The sequence below is a fragment of the Pogona vitticeps genome, chromosome 6 (assembly GCF_051106095.1).
Source record: "Pogona vitticeps strain Pit_001003342236 chromosome 6, PviZW2.1, whole genome shotgun sequence".
Taxonomy (NCBI): domain Eukaryota; kingdom Metazoa; phylum Chordata; class Lepidosauria; order Squamata; family Agamidae; genus Pogona; species Pogona vitticeps.
This window is the reverse complement of record NC_135788.1, coordinates 23960175-23978398: the sequence shown is the minus strand read 5'-3', so window position 1 is coordinate 23978398 and position 18224 is coordinate 23960175. Positions and strand designations below refer to the sequence as shown.

The window sequence follows — 18224 nt, the reverse complement described above, 5'->3', positions numbered from 1 at the left end:
GTTCCTGTTGTTCCTTTTATTTCTTGACTCCCTACTTTAGCATTCCAATCCCCTAGAATGAGAAGAACATCTTTCTTCGGGCCACACTTTGCCCAGGTCTGCTGAGTAATTCAGCTGTGCTGAGGTACTACATATAAAAGAAGATATGATCTAATATAATGTTGCATGATGCTAGGCTTTGTGCATATCTTACAACAAAAGCCTTTTACAGTTTGACAAGGGAAAGAAAATAATACAAACAGAAAGGACTTTTGATCTATCTAAATTAACTCAATTTAAGGCAAAATACTAACACTTTATTCCAAGTACTGTACTGTTTACATCTCATGTGTGGAGTGTTACTGTTCAAGATACACTGTGTAAGCATGTGCCTTATTTATAACCATTGACCAAGAGAAATGGTCTGTAGTACACAAATCTATGTGAGATAGGTGGCGCCATACACTTAACTTTGATGTTGAAAAAGTTTGAAAGTCAACAAAACTTAGTGTTCAAGAAAGAAAGTACTGTATTATTCTAAACTCTGGATTTCAGAAAAAATTTTTATTTTTGATATTCAAAATAAGATACACTTTTCTAAATATTAAAAAGTTTCTGTGTGTCCATCATCTACAGTTGTGTTTAATGCTGTGAAGGAATTAACTGCATTTCTTAACTCAAACAGTTTGATTAGTATTGTACCTTCAAAGAGATTGAACAATGAAAAAATTAAACCTTTCAAAACAAAATAATCCCATTTCTATTACTAAATAGACAATTTCAATGATGCACACAATGCGTTACATAGTTATTGCTACTATTTTTATTCAAAGTAGTTAAGCATTTAAAATTCACTGGGGTTTTTGTTTGTTTGTTTGTTTTATTTGAGCAACTGTGGTACAATCCTCCATGTAGTTCAATCATACAAACTCCAAGGCAGGAAAAGAGAGAGACAAAATACAAAGGTGCAGTAGGGAACTTACCAAAAATATTCTTTCAAGTTGATCTTGAATGTCCTTCATTCCTGGAAATGCAGCAACACCTTGAATCATTTCTACAAAAATACATCCGACTCCCCTGCAAAGCAAAGCAAAAGAGAATCCTGGTGTTCAAAACTAGTGGACCACTGCACCAGTCTTCAAAACTTCACTCTTCTGTCAAAAGTTACAAAAAACACTAAGTGCCAGAGATTAATAGAGAATTGCTTCTTTTATCTTTTTAAAAAAATCTTGTTTATTTATTTATTTAATACTGGATTCATCTCTCTACATAGTTCTCACCAAGACTGGAATAGGTCAACAAACTGTTCCTAGGAAGCTTTCTTAAAGAAGTAAAACCACTCATCTACATCCTTTAGTACTATCTAGCCTGAATGACGAGAGGCTCCGGATCATTTTGTACAGAAGAGGCTCCGGACCATTTTGAGAAGATTTCCCCATGAAAATGAAACTCTGTCATTCTGCAGTCAAAAAGAGAAGGGCAGGGGGGAGTGTGTCTCCACCACGGAGTTATGGCGCCTTCCCATTTTAGAGATTAGAGTGGCTGCTTGTAGAAGCCCAGGATTCACCTTCTCTCATTCTAGCTTCATTAAAGTAAGGAATCCCTGGAAATCAAATTGGAGCAGGCGGAATTCAGATCCATACCTACTTCTTGCATTCTTAGTAAACAGAAGTACAGTTAAGACATCATGAGAGAAAACATGGTCTAAAATGCTTTGAATGTTTAAAACAATATATATTAGCAATTTAAAGGAACTGTGAACAAATTCATCTAACGAGAAAAATATCCATTTTAGTTAAAAAGACTTAAATATTCTAAAATATAAACTGTACTCCAGTATAAAACTGATTTCAGTATTTAGAATATTAAACTGTTTCGGGTACAACCCAGCTTTCTATGTTACGCTGCCAAACAGCAGAAGAGTGGTGACATCCAGTAAGAAAGCATTGTATAACCTCCCCCAAAATATTCAGTAATACCATAAATAGTAATCCAGAAAACATTACAAAGCTGCATAGATCCACTGAAAATTGCACAAGACACCGCAAAACATAACTGAACTGAGTGACAGCCATATGATGTAAAAATGTGTATCCTGTCCCCTCATGACAACAAGCATGACTAAGCCCATTAGTATGCTGTAAGAGCATATGAGGCCATAGTATCCAAACACAACATGTTATTCTCCTTTTAATTTTTCAAGGGTAGTGGCACAACCACAGTCATTAATGAGGCAGAGAAAATAAATATCACATCAATGGCAAATGCTGAGATATGAATTTTAGGTTGCAGAATTGCCCAACAACAGGAAGACATTGAACAAATAACGTTTACATAATCTCTAACTTTTTATGAAAACCACTAACTTCTCTGTAACAAAGCAAAGAGGATAGTCACAATTCAGGTTGCACACATCACACTCTATATTCCTCCCATGTTATGTCAAGGAGAAAACTAATTAGGTGAGTGAATTGGTCACAGCAACTTTATCTGTACTGATATAAATTATTCTTTATTTTTTCCTTTTTTAACAATTCTGATTCCCAGCCATCCTACTGCTCTTAAAATGGCTGAACTGTTTAAGGGGTGTTGTGGTGTCATACTTTTTCTTTCAGACCTAGCTGTACTCTTTTCCAAATGCCCATTACTAGAGTTCCCTTTTCACTTAGTGCCACTATTCTGTCTTTTATACCATTCTGCTTAACTGCATGACATTTGGCAGTCATCTTTCAATTTTTAGAATCGATGTTTAATATAACATAGGAACTTTCTCAATTATGTATATATTTTAGTTAATTTAATGTTTCTAAATCTTATTCATTTTTCCCTTATCACAGCCAATACTATGTTGCTGGGGTTTTTTTTCTCCTCTCTTTCGTTGACTTACATCATGCTCTTACTTTGGGTACACTTGTTTCTCAGCTAAATTTTACCTTCTGTTGTAAAGTCTGTAGCTTACATAGTCTTCCTTACTAACTGGCTCACACACACAGTACCACCCCCTCACATTAACAGCCCTTCACTGTCTCCTGCAGGATTAATTTTAAATTGTTTCCCTCATTAAACTCCCTCGCTTCTCTTATCTATGAATCTTTACTCTGCTGTCTCTTTTTGATTCTGCATATATTTTTTTCAATGTATCAGGGACTCTTTAACCCTAAAATTGCTTCTACTTCTTAGTGGTCACCTACATACCATATAATATGTTTCTGTCTTGTCATTTGTCAATAATCTCCCACTATTTGAAGCTCTCTGTTTCTATGACCCTGTTTATAAAACAGCTGCTTCTTCACCTTGGACTTCATCACCATTCCTGTCTTATTTTATGTCCCTTTAGAGCATCACTCTGCAGACAGGATCTCTTAAGCACCTGATGTTAAGGTGCTTAATAACAATAGATTTTATTATTTTCACCTCTTGAGTTACCTCACAGATATCTCAGTAACCTGAACATGAAATAAAATTATCTCCGTGCATAGTAAAAAACTAAGAAATGCACATATCTGACCCAGACACATGCTTTTGTAGACTGGAATGAAGATCTGTAAAATGTTTTTACTTAGACATTCAATGTCTGATAAGTTCTTATCTGTTGACATTAAGCTGCACTCCCAAAGTAATATAAGCATCAGGTCTATGAATAGTCTGCACAGACAGCCTTCCTACACAAAGTTTAAAGTAACTGCATGCAATTAGCAACACACAAAGATTAAAGTCATTGCACATACAGTGATTTGTGTGCATGGTATAAGTATACTATAGATATACTGGACACAGTGTCAGGCTTGGACTCAGGAGATCTGGGTTCAAAACCCTGCTCTGCCACTGAGGTTATAGAGAAGTGGAAAAAACACTCCTTAGATATTTTGCTTACCTTGAAAGCCTTACTGAGGTTAAGGAAATTAATAGTCAATGCTAATATTATCCAAACAATTAATGATCAATAAGCTAACACAATGATTAAATGGTTGTAAACTACTCGATATATCAGACAGTTTTAGCCAAAATATCCAGATCACTGGGCAGGTCCATTACATATAAATACCTAACTGCTCATTATATGTTTCTTCTAATGAACCTGCATGAATTTAAGGTGAGTTTACTTGAAGCCTCTCCTATCCCCATTCAGTACCTTTGCCTGCATCTTTTATGCTATTTATGCTCTAAGAGAAGGTAACATAGTAGGAAGGAGTTGGATAGGAATATGGGAGATAAGCAAAGATATCCATCCTACTGACCCAAATGTCAATGCTGAAGAAAAAGTGCCCTTTGTCAGGCCCCTCTGGGTCTTCTATTTGTGAGTATTAAAAGGGTAAAAGCAGGCCTGCAGGTCATTCTCATTATCCTGTTTCCCTTAGCACTTATATTTCTTCATTTAATTGAGTTTTCATCTTGTTTCCCCCCTCAAAATGGGACTCAAGTGCTTCAGGAAGCTACAAACCAGGACATGAAAGTAACAGCCATTCCCACTACTGCCTCTCCTCAGACAACATATATTTCCACATTTACAAGTGCAAATAATTTATGCCTTATGCATTTGCATGATTTTCCTTGCAAAACATTGTACAGTAGATGTTATTAAAACTATTTTCCACTTTTATTTACTCGATATGGAGTAATACATCATTTTAAAAATATGCTCCTACAGAAGAATGGAGAACTATTGTCCTTTAAACGTTTTAAAATTATATTGGGAATTGCTGGCTGGGGATGGTGTGAGATATACTGCAACATAATCTGGAGGACTGTACTAGAACGGTTAAACCACATGCTGAAGGGAAACAGATGAACCAAATTTGGCTTTTTTGGTCAATAGTAAATTATAAAACTATGTCAAGGTGGCAACATTCTAACCTTGAAATATATCAGATAACTTTCAAAATACACCCTCTTGTGAGAAATCATGTCTTAATTAGTTGGTCTTTAAAAAACTAAATCTGTTTAAAACAATTAAGGATCTCAGCAGTCTCTACAACTCTAATAGTACCTTAATTAAAAAAAAATAGCCAAAATCCTATCAGTTTATGCATGCATAAGCAAAATCACACAGGTTGCAGCAGAAGGTTGCCACCAGAGAAGGGCCCGAACCACTGTTCGGCAGGTCAGCCACGTTTGGTGCCATGCCTCCACATGTGTTATACAGGCACCACACACTCCCCTCTCCTGCCTCCTCTGTGTGCTTGTCCATTTCCTGGATGATGTGCGCTGCCCTCCCTGCCTCCCCAGCATGACTGACCACTCACAGATTGCAGCATGCACCTCTCTCCTTTGTCTTGTCCAACAGCTGCCCACTCAAATGCAGCACTGCGGGCTTCCCTACCCTACTTCCTCATCTGAGTGGGCAGCTGCTAGAGGAGAGAAGTGCATGCTGTGATCCATGAATGGGCAGTTGCACTGAGGAGGCAGGGAGGGAAGTGCACATCATCCAGGGAATAGGTGAACGTGCAGAGGAGGCAGGATAGAGGAGTGTGTGATCCTGTGTAACACCTATGCAAGTGCTGTGTTGAACTTAGCTGAATGGCCAACTGTGGTTCATGCCCACCTCTAGTTGCCACGAATCAACAAGTTGCTGGTAGGATTCCTGATCACAAGCTCAGGCATGCGATGGGGCAGCAATCAGGAAAATGACTGGTAATTTGTTTATTAGAAACAATTCACTCCTGCAACATTGGCAGTTTCACTTACAATTGTGTAAACTGGCAGTAGCATTCCAGCCAACACATTAGACCCAAGAGAATGTTTTTTAACAAAACAAGAATAAATGCCATCTGAAATCTGAGAGCACAGTTTGCTTTTTCAAATATAATGCTTTCACATCACCTCAAAAGATCATCCACTGAAATTCAGCTGACTACCACCTACAAGAATCCAGTGTCAGCATCTTCCCAGAACTTTAATTAAGAACAGCTTGATAGCTCTTACAAATATTGACCTTTCATGGATTAACAGCTATTTAATGAGAACAGGTGGTAAGAATACATGTTCTCAGTTTCTTTTCCTATTTATTCAGACATGAGTTTATTGGGGTGAAATGGAATTCACTTTCCTGATATAATTCCTTGGCTAACAGTTTATATGAGATTCCAGATAAAGATTCTTCCTTGCTTTGTTAAGGGTTACAAATATTCTGATCCATTAGATATATATACTAATGGCATTTTTATACTAAATTCAAAGCTTCAGGGTAAGTAGCATTTTCAAGAACTGATAAAAATTACAAAGAACTGATCTGTTATTTGTCTGTAACTATGTGCTACTATTTGGTATTTCTATGTATCTGCATAGCCCATGATCCTTTCAGATCCAAACAAATGCATTCAAACACAAATAAAGAACTTAGAGCACAGTATGCATAACTCCACCTTTGCTTTTACCAACAATATAAAGGATGAACCAATGGCTGTTGTGTTTAAAATTCCTCACTAAGGATTTGACTACTGATAGAGGGAAATGACACATCTCGTGGCCTTAGTGTTCTTTAGGGATAAAGCAGGACTCTCACAAGAACAGCCATCCTGGATCAAACCAAAGATCTATCTAGTTCAGCATTCTGTTGATAAAGCAGCCAACAAAACTCTCTGGTGTAGGTTCCCTGGATAATCTTGGACAGCAATGCATATGAGAGAGAACAGTAAACTATCTCTGTTCCAAGTACTAGGGCTCTAATAAACCCAACCCCTCTTTTCCTCAATTACATATAACTAAATCACTAACTCGGCTACTTTTCAACCCATGACATTTTCATAGGAATGGAACAAGTGGAGCCAAGTAGGCAAGGTTGGGAGGAATGCGGTGACGAATAGCAGGAACTAAATGAGAGGTAGCAGTTACCTGTTCACCTTCTCCAGGAACAAGGACCAACTGTACCTACTTAGCCAGCTGGGGTCACTATTGCTGCCCAGAGGTTAGCAGAAAGAACAACCTGTGGTCTTACCAAGGGTATCTTTTTTCCTCTTGACAGTCCCCTCACCATGGGTTGTTTGCAGTTGCCTGAGCACCTGGCCAGATACTGGCTGCTGAAGCAGCAGGTAGGAAAAGATGGTTATATATAGCACATGGGAGGTGAGGCAGGCAGCTACTACTTTCTGTCTCTTTTGTTATGCTAACTAGACACACAGAGACAGAAGCATGATGATTAAACTGCAGTACTGCAGTGAAGATTCTGCTCATCACCTAAGCTTGATCCCAGTCTCAGAGAGCCGGCTTGAGGCCTTCCAGCATTCCAAGGTCAATAGACTGAGTACCCTGCTACCTGGGAGGGGGTGCAGTATGCAGCCTGCATAATTAAATTGTAACACCCCCCCCCACAGAGTGCTTTAAACACTATAAGGTAGTATATATGCATCACACTTCAGTGGTACTTCAAAATCCTCTTTTAAAATGGCTCAAGTATTTCTGTGATGTTTAGTCCTAAATTACTAAAACTTCAGGATTTCTTTAGTTACTATGGTAACATTGAAACAGCTGAGATAATGATACATAAAATATACTACTCACCTGAGTAAAGTACAGACATTACGGTCATGCACTGACGCAATTTGAATTTGCTTAATACATCTAGCATCTCACTCTATTGTATACTGACAGTAGTAAATTATAACACGTTCTATATTGATTCTCATTGCCTGTGACCAGCATTAATGCATGTATAGCTTCATTAATATACTTAGATTGCCAGCAGCTATTTACAGAGAAAGCATGAGAATCTTAATAACTGTACATGAATCATTAGGTCTCAGTTACTCTCCCAATGTCCTCCAATGACAAATGAAGTGCAAAAATAGCTCAAAGCTACTGCCACCTGCTTCTCAGACAGTGTCCAATGGTTCATATTTGTATTCCTTTCCCACATTTGTGTCTCTACTCATTTTCTGCTTTTTTCTTTCTTTTTTGTTCCTCAAGATTATAATTGGACATATTAACAGCTACACCAGGGGTCAGGGAAATTTGTTACCTTTTACTCCCCCCCAAAAAATATTTATATATGTCAACATTACCCCCCTTGGCTCTTGCCATCCGCAGGCGACCCCCCCCACCTCTGTGCTTGCCTGGGACCTTCTGCCGTCACCTGGGCAGCCAGTCTGGAGCCGCCACACCACTGGGAAAGCACGTCCTTGGCAAGGGGAGGCGGGCTTCGTGGGATTGGCAGGTCTACCAGCCATGAGCTCAAGTGAGGCAGGGTAGGAAGGGGAGCCCCGGCCAGGGCTCTGCCGGGCTGGGAGTCCAGCTGACCTGATATGTCACCCTCCCACCCACTTTGGAGGCAAGGAGGGCAGGCGGGTGCCCTGTGCAGTTCCTTGCTCTCCCCGCGACAGAATGCCTACCTACACACAGCATCGTCGGAAATAAAATGCCTGGGGGTAAAATGTCTGCTGCGACCATCCTCATTACCCCCAGGATTTTCATTTTTATCCCATTTGGGGTAATTTACCCCTGTTCCCTGACCACTGAGCTACACAAACCCACATCTGCTGAGTGCACATAGGGATACTGTAACTGGACATAAGGATCCAATAGAGGGCACCAACTACATCAATTTTAACTTAAGATCTCTATTAACCAAAAAGCCACAGGAGCCTTCCTCGGCCCCTCATAGAGGGGGATGGTATGACCAAGAATGTAGATTAGCCAAAAAACATCTAGCTCATCTAACAAGGAAGACGAGGAAGATGCATTCAAATTCGAATTTGGAGGCGCTGGCTTGCTACCGTTCAAAATATAAGGAACTTTTAAAACAAAAGAAATGCGCATTTATGTCAGCTCAGTGGGAGGAACTAGGGCAGTCTGTGCTGGAAAGGAAAGAGAGAAAATTCTGGAGTATGGTCTCAGCCGTAGATATAGGTCCCAATCCTGCATCAAGTACCTGCATCACAGCAAATGCCTAGTGCCACGACTGTGTGTGTGTGTGTGTGCATCATACAGTATAGTGAATACAGTATAGTGTATATATATGCATAAATCTTGGAAATTATTACACTTTTACTGTATAGAATTGATCCTTCTCTGCTCTTCCCGACTTTTTTGTTTCTCTATATCGCTTCTACACAATACAAAAATGAAGAGAAAAACTGCACAGGCAGCACAATAAAAATCAAAAGGTGTTATGTGTAGTATTCTCATACAGTTCATCAATTGTGCATGATTATGTACTATCATAGTGTATATGAATACATGCACTGTTGGTCTATAATAGCATAATATTTAGAACAAGGAAGTATTGTATCATAGACAAAACTAAATTCAGCAAAATACTTCTGAAATACCTGGCATGTTTTCTAACCTCTAGTAATGTGGGACTGTCCTAAACATATTGACATGGAGCAGATGCTGCTGAAATCAATGGATTCTTCTACACGGCATTTACTATCTCAATATTACTGTTAGGTTCACCCAATATACATACTTCACTATGCATGTCATCTGAGGCACCCAGTAAAAAAAAAGACTTCTCATCTGTCATCTGTTTGATCTGTCTGCTCTTGACTGCTGCCTTAGCTTGTGCTGTGATTGCTCAGTATTTTTCAGAAGATGAATTATTTGTCATTTTGTTGGATTCATATATTTGATAGATGCAATCAGTACTGCCTCATTTTTCACCTGGAACAAAGCATTCCTCTTGAAAAGCACCCTGTATGTCTTATTGACTTGTGTTAAAGGTCCTACATCATGGGTCATCAATGTTTCATGTTCATTATTAAAAGAGATTCTTTTTGTGTCCTCCAGCTAGGACCAGTTTTCTCTTTGGCAATGGTAATATATGGTGGTAGAAGTCTCTGCTTGGGCTGTAGATTTCATTTTATCCAATACTGTAGATTTCATTTTATCCAATACTGTTTAGAGCACCAAACACTAAATCAAAAGAAAGGAGACTTTGACCCATGGGTTTCATTGAACCTTGAGCAGTACCAATCATACCTGCAAAGAGTCTCAGGCATGACCCTCCCCTTCCCCTTACAGAGGTCCTGCCTTCCTCTCATCCACCCTACCAAAAGGAATGAGGAGGGGAGAATTCACCCTATTATTTCTAATCACAGATAATGATAAAGATTCTTCTCTTCTGTGTGACTTAGTCCCCCAACTAGGAAAGCAAGTGGTGCATGAGGAATCCTTAATTTTACCGTATTTCAGATTGGCAATAACTGTGGGAAGCTTCAACAGCCTGGGCTCTCCCTGGCAGAGAAAGTGCAGAGCTTCTGAGACCCAATCACTAGTTTCAGGATTATTCTTAAAGTTAGTTTGGGAGTTGGCTCCACCTGTCCCACATTTCTCATAATGAGTAGACAGGCAAAGCTTCCCAGAACTTCAGGAGATCTTCAAATGTACAGCTTGGGATGCCAGACAGTGAAGTCAAACCCTGTGTTCAAAGATATCCCTCTGAGGGCATGCTGGGAGTGTGCAGCTTGCCCAAGGCTACACAGGTTGGCTCTTCTGGTATGCACAGCGTGGAAATGAACTGCCAGCCTCTGACTCTGCAGTCAGATGAATACTAAGTGCAAACAGTATCATCCTGGGCCCCTAAAACAGCAGGGTATATGAGCAGCACAAAATTCCATAGTAGATTGGGAGTTGGGGGCACTGTTTTACGGTGGTTCCGCTCCTTCCTGGCTGACCGTGTCCAGAGGGTGGTGCTGGGGGACAGTTGCTCTGCCCCATGGCATTCATGTCATGGGGTTCCTCAGGGCTCGATACTGTCCCCCATGCTGTTTAACATCTACATGAAACCGCTGGGAGAGGTCATCAGGAGGTCATCAGGAGGTTTGGGCTGAGGAGTCAGCAATATGCTGACGACACTCAGCTCTACCTCTCGTTTTCCACCAATCCAGGTGAGGCGGTTTCTGTGCTGAACTCGTGTCTGGACCTGATAATGGACTGGATGAGGGTCAATAAATTGAAACTCAATCCAGATGAGACGGAAGTGCTGTTAGTGGGTGCTTCGCCAGACAGGCAGGAGGGCCATCTCCCTGCCCTGAATGGGGTTACACTCCCCGTAAGGGACAGGGTCCGCAGCTTGGGGGTGCTCCTAGACCCCAGTCTAACACTGGAAGCCCAGGTGGACTTGGTGGCCAGGGGCGCCTTCCTCCAGCTGCGGAAACTATACCAGCTACGGCCCTACCTGGACGAGCGGAGTCTCATGACAGTTACACATGCACTGGTAACATCCTGTATAGATTACTGCAATGCGCTTTACGTGGGGCTGCCTTTGAAGATGGTCCGGCGACTGCAACTGGTCCAGAATCGAGCGGCGCGGCTGGTGAGTGGTGTGGCCGCCAGGGAACATACCAAGCCGATTCTGTATAAGTTACATTGGCTACCAGTTGCTGCCCGGGCCCAATTCAAAGTGCTTGTTTTGACATATAAAGCCCTAAACGGCTTGGGCCCTGGATACCTGAAGGACTGCCTCCTTCCATATGAGCCTACCCGGCAGTTAAGATCTAGCCAGGGGGCCCTTCTGAAAGAGCCGTCCCTCAAGGAGGTAAGAGGGACGGCTTGTAGAGAAAGGGCCTTTTCGGCAGCTGCCCCCAGACTATGGAATGCCCTCCCTACGGAAATTCGTCTGGCGCCGACACTGATGACATTTCGGCGCCAGGTCAAAACCTTCCTGTTCCAGAAGGCTTTTAACTGAAATAATATTATTTATTTATTTATTTATTTAATTTATATGCCGCCCACTCTACCCAAAGGTCTTTGGGCGGCTTAGCTGTGGGTCCTATGGCAATTTTATATATATTTTAATTGTATTTTAACTGCTACATAACTTTATTGTATTTTAAATGCTGTAAGCCGCCCAGAGACCTTTGGGTAGTGTGGGCGGCATATAAATTAAATAAATAAATAAATAAATAAATAAATAAATAAATAAATAAATAAATAAATAAATAAATAAATAAATAAATAAATAAATAAATAAATAATAGTCCTAAACAAATGTTAACCAAAGAGATGGGCTTTTTGATTGGAAACGAATGAAACTCTCCACAAAAGAGGTTCTTTCTTTTGCTTTCATGGTCTTTCATTTGCTTCTAAAAAAGAGCTTCTTAACCACAAACGTTTTATTGAAATGAAAGAGGAGTAAACAAAAATGTCATATGTTTTGTTTCCCTTCTTTCATTGAATGTCTCTCAGATCGCCCAATAAATGTTTAGCCAAATAGCATTGCAGGAGCTGCTGTCAGCAGCCAATCAGAACACTGCCACTTAAAGAATACCTTCAGGGACCAAAGTAGGAAAGCTCTTGCTTACTCTACTATGAGCAAGTCTGCTTAGTCATTGCCCTCCTCACCTGCAGCTCACCCCTTCAGAGGAGACTTCCTAGCCTGCAGCCTCTTCTTCCTATTCCCCAGCAAAACCTTTGTCTTGGCACTTTGGCATCTCAAGCAGTCACTACTGCTCCAGACAAACACAGACCCTTTGATGAACCAATAAAGCCAATAAGCCAGTGAGACTCCCTTGGAAGGTAAAACCAGCCTGCAGAATCTTTGGAAGAACTTCTGTTCCAGATGGTTGAGTTAGGGAGCTTTGCTTTGTTCTATTCTGGTAGCAGGAGGGTCAAGAAAGATTCCAAGCCTGTTTGTTGTCTTCCAACTGTACCTTGCCTTTCCTCTAACCCCAGCCCTTATGCGCATGTGTGCAAAAGTGCTCCTGCTCAGCTGGGGTACTAATAAACAGCATTAAAAGTTCCAGCAAATGAATGGGAGAAATAAAGAAAATGACCCAAAAGAACCGTTCTTTCACATCAAACAAAAGGCCTGGTGAACAAAAGAACTGAAAACAACAGAGGTAGCCACCCAAACAAAACAAAACAAAAATGAATTGAAAGTTTTTGTAGTGCACTTCCCTAGAGCTTACTGAAGTCTGTTATTGCTTTTTGTTTACACTGAAAAGAACAAAGGTGTCCCAGGGTTTATTCCTGCTGTGGGCAAAATGTTACAAATGGGCATGTCGCATACAGTCAACGAAAAACAAAGTGCTAGGCAACACCACTTTACTCAGACTACCTATTGTATTAATGCAAACATGTTCCATCATTACTGTATTTAGATTACATGGCTTCTGCCTGCTTTCCTCAAACTGCTTGCTACGGTGAAAATTCTCCATAAAATTGGATTAATAGCAACAAAACAGAACAAGTCGTTGCATTACTTGCTTAAAAGGCACAACTACTCAATACAAATGAACTGATGGAGATATCATGGAGATTTTAAAAGGGAACTGTTTCTGGAAACATAAGTCTATAAATAGTGCAACCTGAACTATTTATCTTAATGACTTTCCAAAGTTGGTTCAATGGGACTTGTTTCTAGGTAAGCCTGTACAGTACTGTAGCCTTAGCTTGTCAAACATACTATTAAACTAAAGAAATCAAAACCAGAGCAACAAGGATTCTGTAAATGCTTTGTTCTTACCACATATCAAGGCAGGTAGAATACTCTGTTGAGCCTAAGAGGACATCTGGAGGTCTGTACCACAGGGTAACGACTTCATTGGAGTACGTGTGACTGGGGACAGATTTGGCTCTTGCAAGTCCTAGGAATAAATGTAAACACAATGAAGAAATAAGCATATAAGGAAATAAAAGCTCCTTTATGTAATTAAAGACATGTTTTATATGAGACAATTGAGAAGACTGGATTTTGTTTCTTCTATCCATATATTAAATGAATCAGTGAAAAAATCATCTCTATTTGTATTGTTTATAGTATCACAACACAAAGTAGCAACTCAAAAAAAAATCAAGAAATTGCATTAAAATATTTGTCATTGTGCAACTGCTATATTTTTATTTTGGGGGAGCATACATTCCATATTGATAGCGAGAGCCAGAGAGAGCGCATAGGACACTAAGTATAACAGTAAGTCAAATAGATATTTCGATGTCAGTAGCTAGAACAAAAGAACAAAAAGCATGTAACTTGAAACGATAGATAAATTAACACTAAACATCTTTAAAGAAAACATTGCTTCCGCAGCTGTACAATGAAAAAAATGCAAGTGGAAATACATTTGGAGCTTGAAAAAGATGGCATTTCAACTGCAAATAGCTAAAGCACCGGGAGGCGGGGGCAGAAATACAATTTCTTTCAAATATAAAATGTTTAATATAATTATCTGTAGTATATAAACCAAGAGTCAGAAGAAGGTAGACCAAGATCCAGTTAGACATTTCTGGGTGTTTGGTAGATGATGCAATAATGATAGTCATAGAAAGTTTTTTTTTCCTGAATTATGTGGCTGATGTCAAGCATTATGTGGGTGAGGTGGGAAAAGGAGTAGATTTGTGAGTGAAACATCTATGAGGGCCTAGTTTTGCACACAAATTCCTCATTTGACCTTGTATTCAAAGACACTTGGTTCCTAACTCTACCTTTCTGAGCTACTACTTTGCATCTGGCTCCAGCTGATCTTGGGATTCGACTGCAAGACAAAGTAGACCGTACAATCTATCCGTCTGCCCATTCCGGTATTAACACTGTAGTATAGTGGCCAGGCAGGTGGGCTTGGATAGGATTCAAATACTTGTTTATCAGTGAAGCAGAGTGATTATCAGTGAAGCAGAGTGAACAGTCCTGGGCAATCACTGTATTGTAGCCAAATCTACCTCACAAAACTCTTGGGGCTAAAGGTGCTCGCTGAGTTTGAAGAGGGCAGCATGAAAATAACTTCATCTACCAGCAAAAGCAGGTAGTCAGGTGAGTTTGCAAGATAAATGGAGTCACCCAGAGATAAGAAATGGCTACACATAACTGGGAGACATCCCGGGTATACAGATATACCCCACGTTTATTGATGTTTTGAAAATAATGTTTTAAAACATTTTAAAAAACATTTTAAAAAGTATACACACAAGCTGCCTTCTTTTAAGAGACAGGTGAATCTGCTATCCGAGATGGAATGGAATGAGGGGACAATAGATGCCAGGCATGTTTTATCATATTTCAGACATTGTGAAATATGATAAAACATGCCTGGCATGAGGCAAGAATCTGTATATGCCAGCCCCACCTCCAGTGTCCTAAATGGGGCAACCCCACCCTCTCTATCCCTGTCCATCATTGCATCCAACACCAATACATCCATGTTTCTTCACTTCTCCACACCCACTAATGTCGTAAACAGCTCTCTCCCTTCTGATTGTCCAGAGGTTGTCCAGCAACAGGCTCCAATTCTCAAGCTTTTGACCAATCAAAAGCAAAGGAAGCCAGGTCTCTGCAAGGATGCTCTCTAGGGAAAATTCTGAGCATTGCTTGCTGTTGAGTTTTTTCTTCTTCCTGGCTGGAGCAAAGCAGAACTGGAATTATTGTGTGAACTCCGCTGTGAAATTAAATTTCTTAGAAAAGGGATGGGGGTAAGAGGCACCTAGGGATAATTTCAGATTTTGATCTGTAGCAATCCCATGGGTGAAATTATGGGTGGTGGTGAAGTTTATGGGTGGTGCAGTGTCCTTGTAAAAGCACAGCTTCCATTATCGAGGGGGCTCAAGCATTGTCCTGGCTGGGAACTGTATTATAGTGCATATGTGCTGTTTCAGCAGTTTTCAGAGGAGGAGACAGAACCGGACTTATTTGTGCCTGCTGTATTTTCCAATGCCTCATTCCATCTACCAATGGCTCTAGATCCCCATCAGTCAGATAACTCTTCCTACAACAGGTTCTTCCTATCATGTTGTTTGTCCATGGCCAAGATGCATATTAGCTTAAAATGATCATGATGTATTTATAAATGTTATAAATAAAATAAAAATCCTTTAAAATGGTTTTGTAGAAAAGCAGGAAGTTACTTATGAAACAGCAATAAATATGGTTTCTTAGGAGAATGTAGTGACTTAAAGTATCAGTTATGAACAATTTCTGTAAAGGAAACTTAACTCAATCTTATTAAACAAATGATGCAGACTTAGATGTAATATGAGACCATACAAGGGAAAATTGGAATATGGGTTAGGGAGGAATCTGAGCCAGGAAGTAGTGAATAGGATCTGGAAAAGTAATCAGAAGAGCACATTACAGTCAGAATCCAGTAATGTATGTCCACTGATTCTGCAAGAATTTGTGCCCCCCAAAAAACTGCCCTGAAAGACGTAGAACAGAAGGCAGCAATGGGAAAAGGAGGGAAATAAACTCTCATTCCCACTGGTGTTGTGTGTAGATTGCACCCTCAAATTTTGGCTTATGCACGAATATAAGGGAAAGCCTTTACCCATTTGTATTTAGATAGTATTTATCACCTTCTAGACTTAGGTTGTGACCAGACATGAGAATTGCTCCAAGCTGATACACGGTCATAGATCTTTCCACAGTAGGTAATACTAGCAGAATTCTTCTCTAGCCCCCCCACTCAAAATCATCCTCCCTCTTGGCCAATGTCACTATCTTTCTCTCTATCCTTTGCCCTCCCCTTTATACTTTGTTCCCATCTACTTACTGCTTAGCCTGGCACTTGCGGATATAAACTACCATTTTGGGAAACATGGATAACATTATCTGGTTTCCATTGCATACTGCTCTTGATTAAACTTTTTTTTTTTAAAGGTAAGGCTGAAATAGATTAGCACTGCATCAATACAGTGCAAAATGTTTTTCAGTTACAACAGAGGAATCATTTTGCTTAAAACTATAGTGCCCACAGCAAAATCTAGCCACATGTAGCAGAATACTGACTACATGCCCCTAACAGATTAAGTGCTCTTCATTTTTTTAGAGCTGTCTCAACAGTTTAAAATTTTGTTCTTATGTGCCCATCAAGTAGCCTCTGATGTATGGTGACAGGGCTGTTAAGGATAAAATGTTTATGGGGTTATCTCCAAAACATTTTATCCTCAACAGCCCTGCTCAGCTTTTATACTCAAGGCTGTGGATCCTTTAGGGCAGGCTTGTTCAACCTGCGGCCCAAGGGCCGCATGCGGCCCAGGTCAGCTCGTAATGCGGCCCAGTGCAATTTTTTATTTTTAAAGAAATTCCAAAGTTTCAAGTTACACTGCCGCTGCTTGCGGCTGGGGCACATCACAACAGTAGAGGGGGCGAGAGGGAAGGAAGGAGTGGGAGGGGAGGGGAGAGGGGGGCTGCGTGACTGCATTGCGCTGTCCCCATCAATAGGTGGACCCCCTCCCGGCCCCATAAAGCCGACAGAGTCGAAGCTGGCAGCCTCTGCTGTCTGAGATCGCAGCTGCTGGTAAGCGCACTTGGAGCGGGGCTGTGGAGGACGGCTAGGGCTGCCCTCCCCATGCGGCCCAAACCAAATTTATGTGTGGCCCAAACCAAATTTTCATCTTCTAATGTGGCCCAGGGAAGGTGAAAGGTTGGACACCCCTGCTTTAGGGAGTCAATCCAGCTTATATTTGCTCTTCCTCCTTTCCTGCTGCCTGCAACTTTTCCCAGCATTATTGTCTTTTCCAGAAAATCATACCTTTTCATAATGTGCCTAAAGTAGGACAGGATCAGTTTCATCATTTTTTCCTCCAGAGATGGTTCAGAATCCATTTATTTGTCTTTCTGGCAGTCCAAGTTATTCGTAAAGCTCTTCTCTAGCACTGCATTTCAAATGAATCAGTTTCTCCCCTGACAGCTTTCTTTACTGCCCAGCTTTCACAGCCATACATGGTGATTGGAAATACAAGAGTATGGATGGTCTTGGTCTCCAGTAATACATCTTTACACTTTGATGATTTCTTTGTAATTCCTTCATTACTGCCCTTCTAATTCCTTCGCTGCAGTCTCCATTTGAGTTGATGATTCAACCAAGGCAATCTTTAGCCATTTCCGTTTTTTAATTCTCTATATTAAAATTGTGTGATTCTTCAATTGTTATAATTTTTGTCTTCTCCCTGTTCAGCTACGGTCCTGCTTTGGCACTTACATCTCTCACTTTGATCCATAAGTCATTTCAAGTCATTGCTGCTTTCTGCCAGTAAGATGGTATCATCTGTATATCTTAAATTATTAATGTTTCTTCTACCAATTTTCACTCCTCCTTCATCTGAATCTAGTCTGGCTTTCCATATAATACATTTTGTGTACAGATTGAACAGATAATGTGATAAAATGGACACTTGTCTGCCCATGTTTGCCTGTAGGAAACCATTCTGTCTCTCCATATTGCTAATGGCAACTTCTTGTCCACAATATAGTTTATGCATCAGGACAATCAAGTGCTGAGGCACACCCATTTCTTTCAGAACAAATATAGTACACCTTTGCAAATAAATGACATTTACAGCATTGTTGGCTTTTCCCACTTTTTGACATAACCCTT

The 18224-nt window shown here is 40.3% G+C and overlaps 1 protein-coding gene across 5 annotated transcripts in view; it reads right to left on the bottom strand.

The window, feature by feature from the left end:
• The window catches only part of CDK14 (cyclin dependent kinase 14), a 302744-nt gene that overhangs the window by 115035 nt on the left and 169485 nt on the right, over positions 1-18224 (bottom strand). For all 5 annotated transcript variants that reach the window (XM_073003160.2, XM_073003159.2, XM_073003158.2 and 2 more), the window contains 2 exons: positions 13382-13502; positions 963-1056 (listed from right to left, as the gene is read on the bottom strand). In XM_073003160.2, coding sequence (XP_072859261.1) covers positions 963-1056; positions 13382-13502 — 215 coding nt within the window. The remainder of the gene's footprint in view (positions 1-962; positions 1057-13381; positions 13503-18224) is intronic.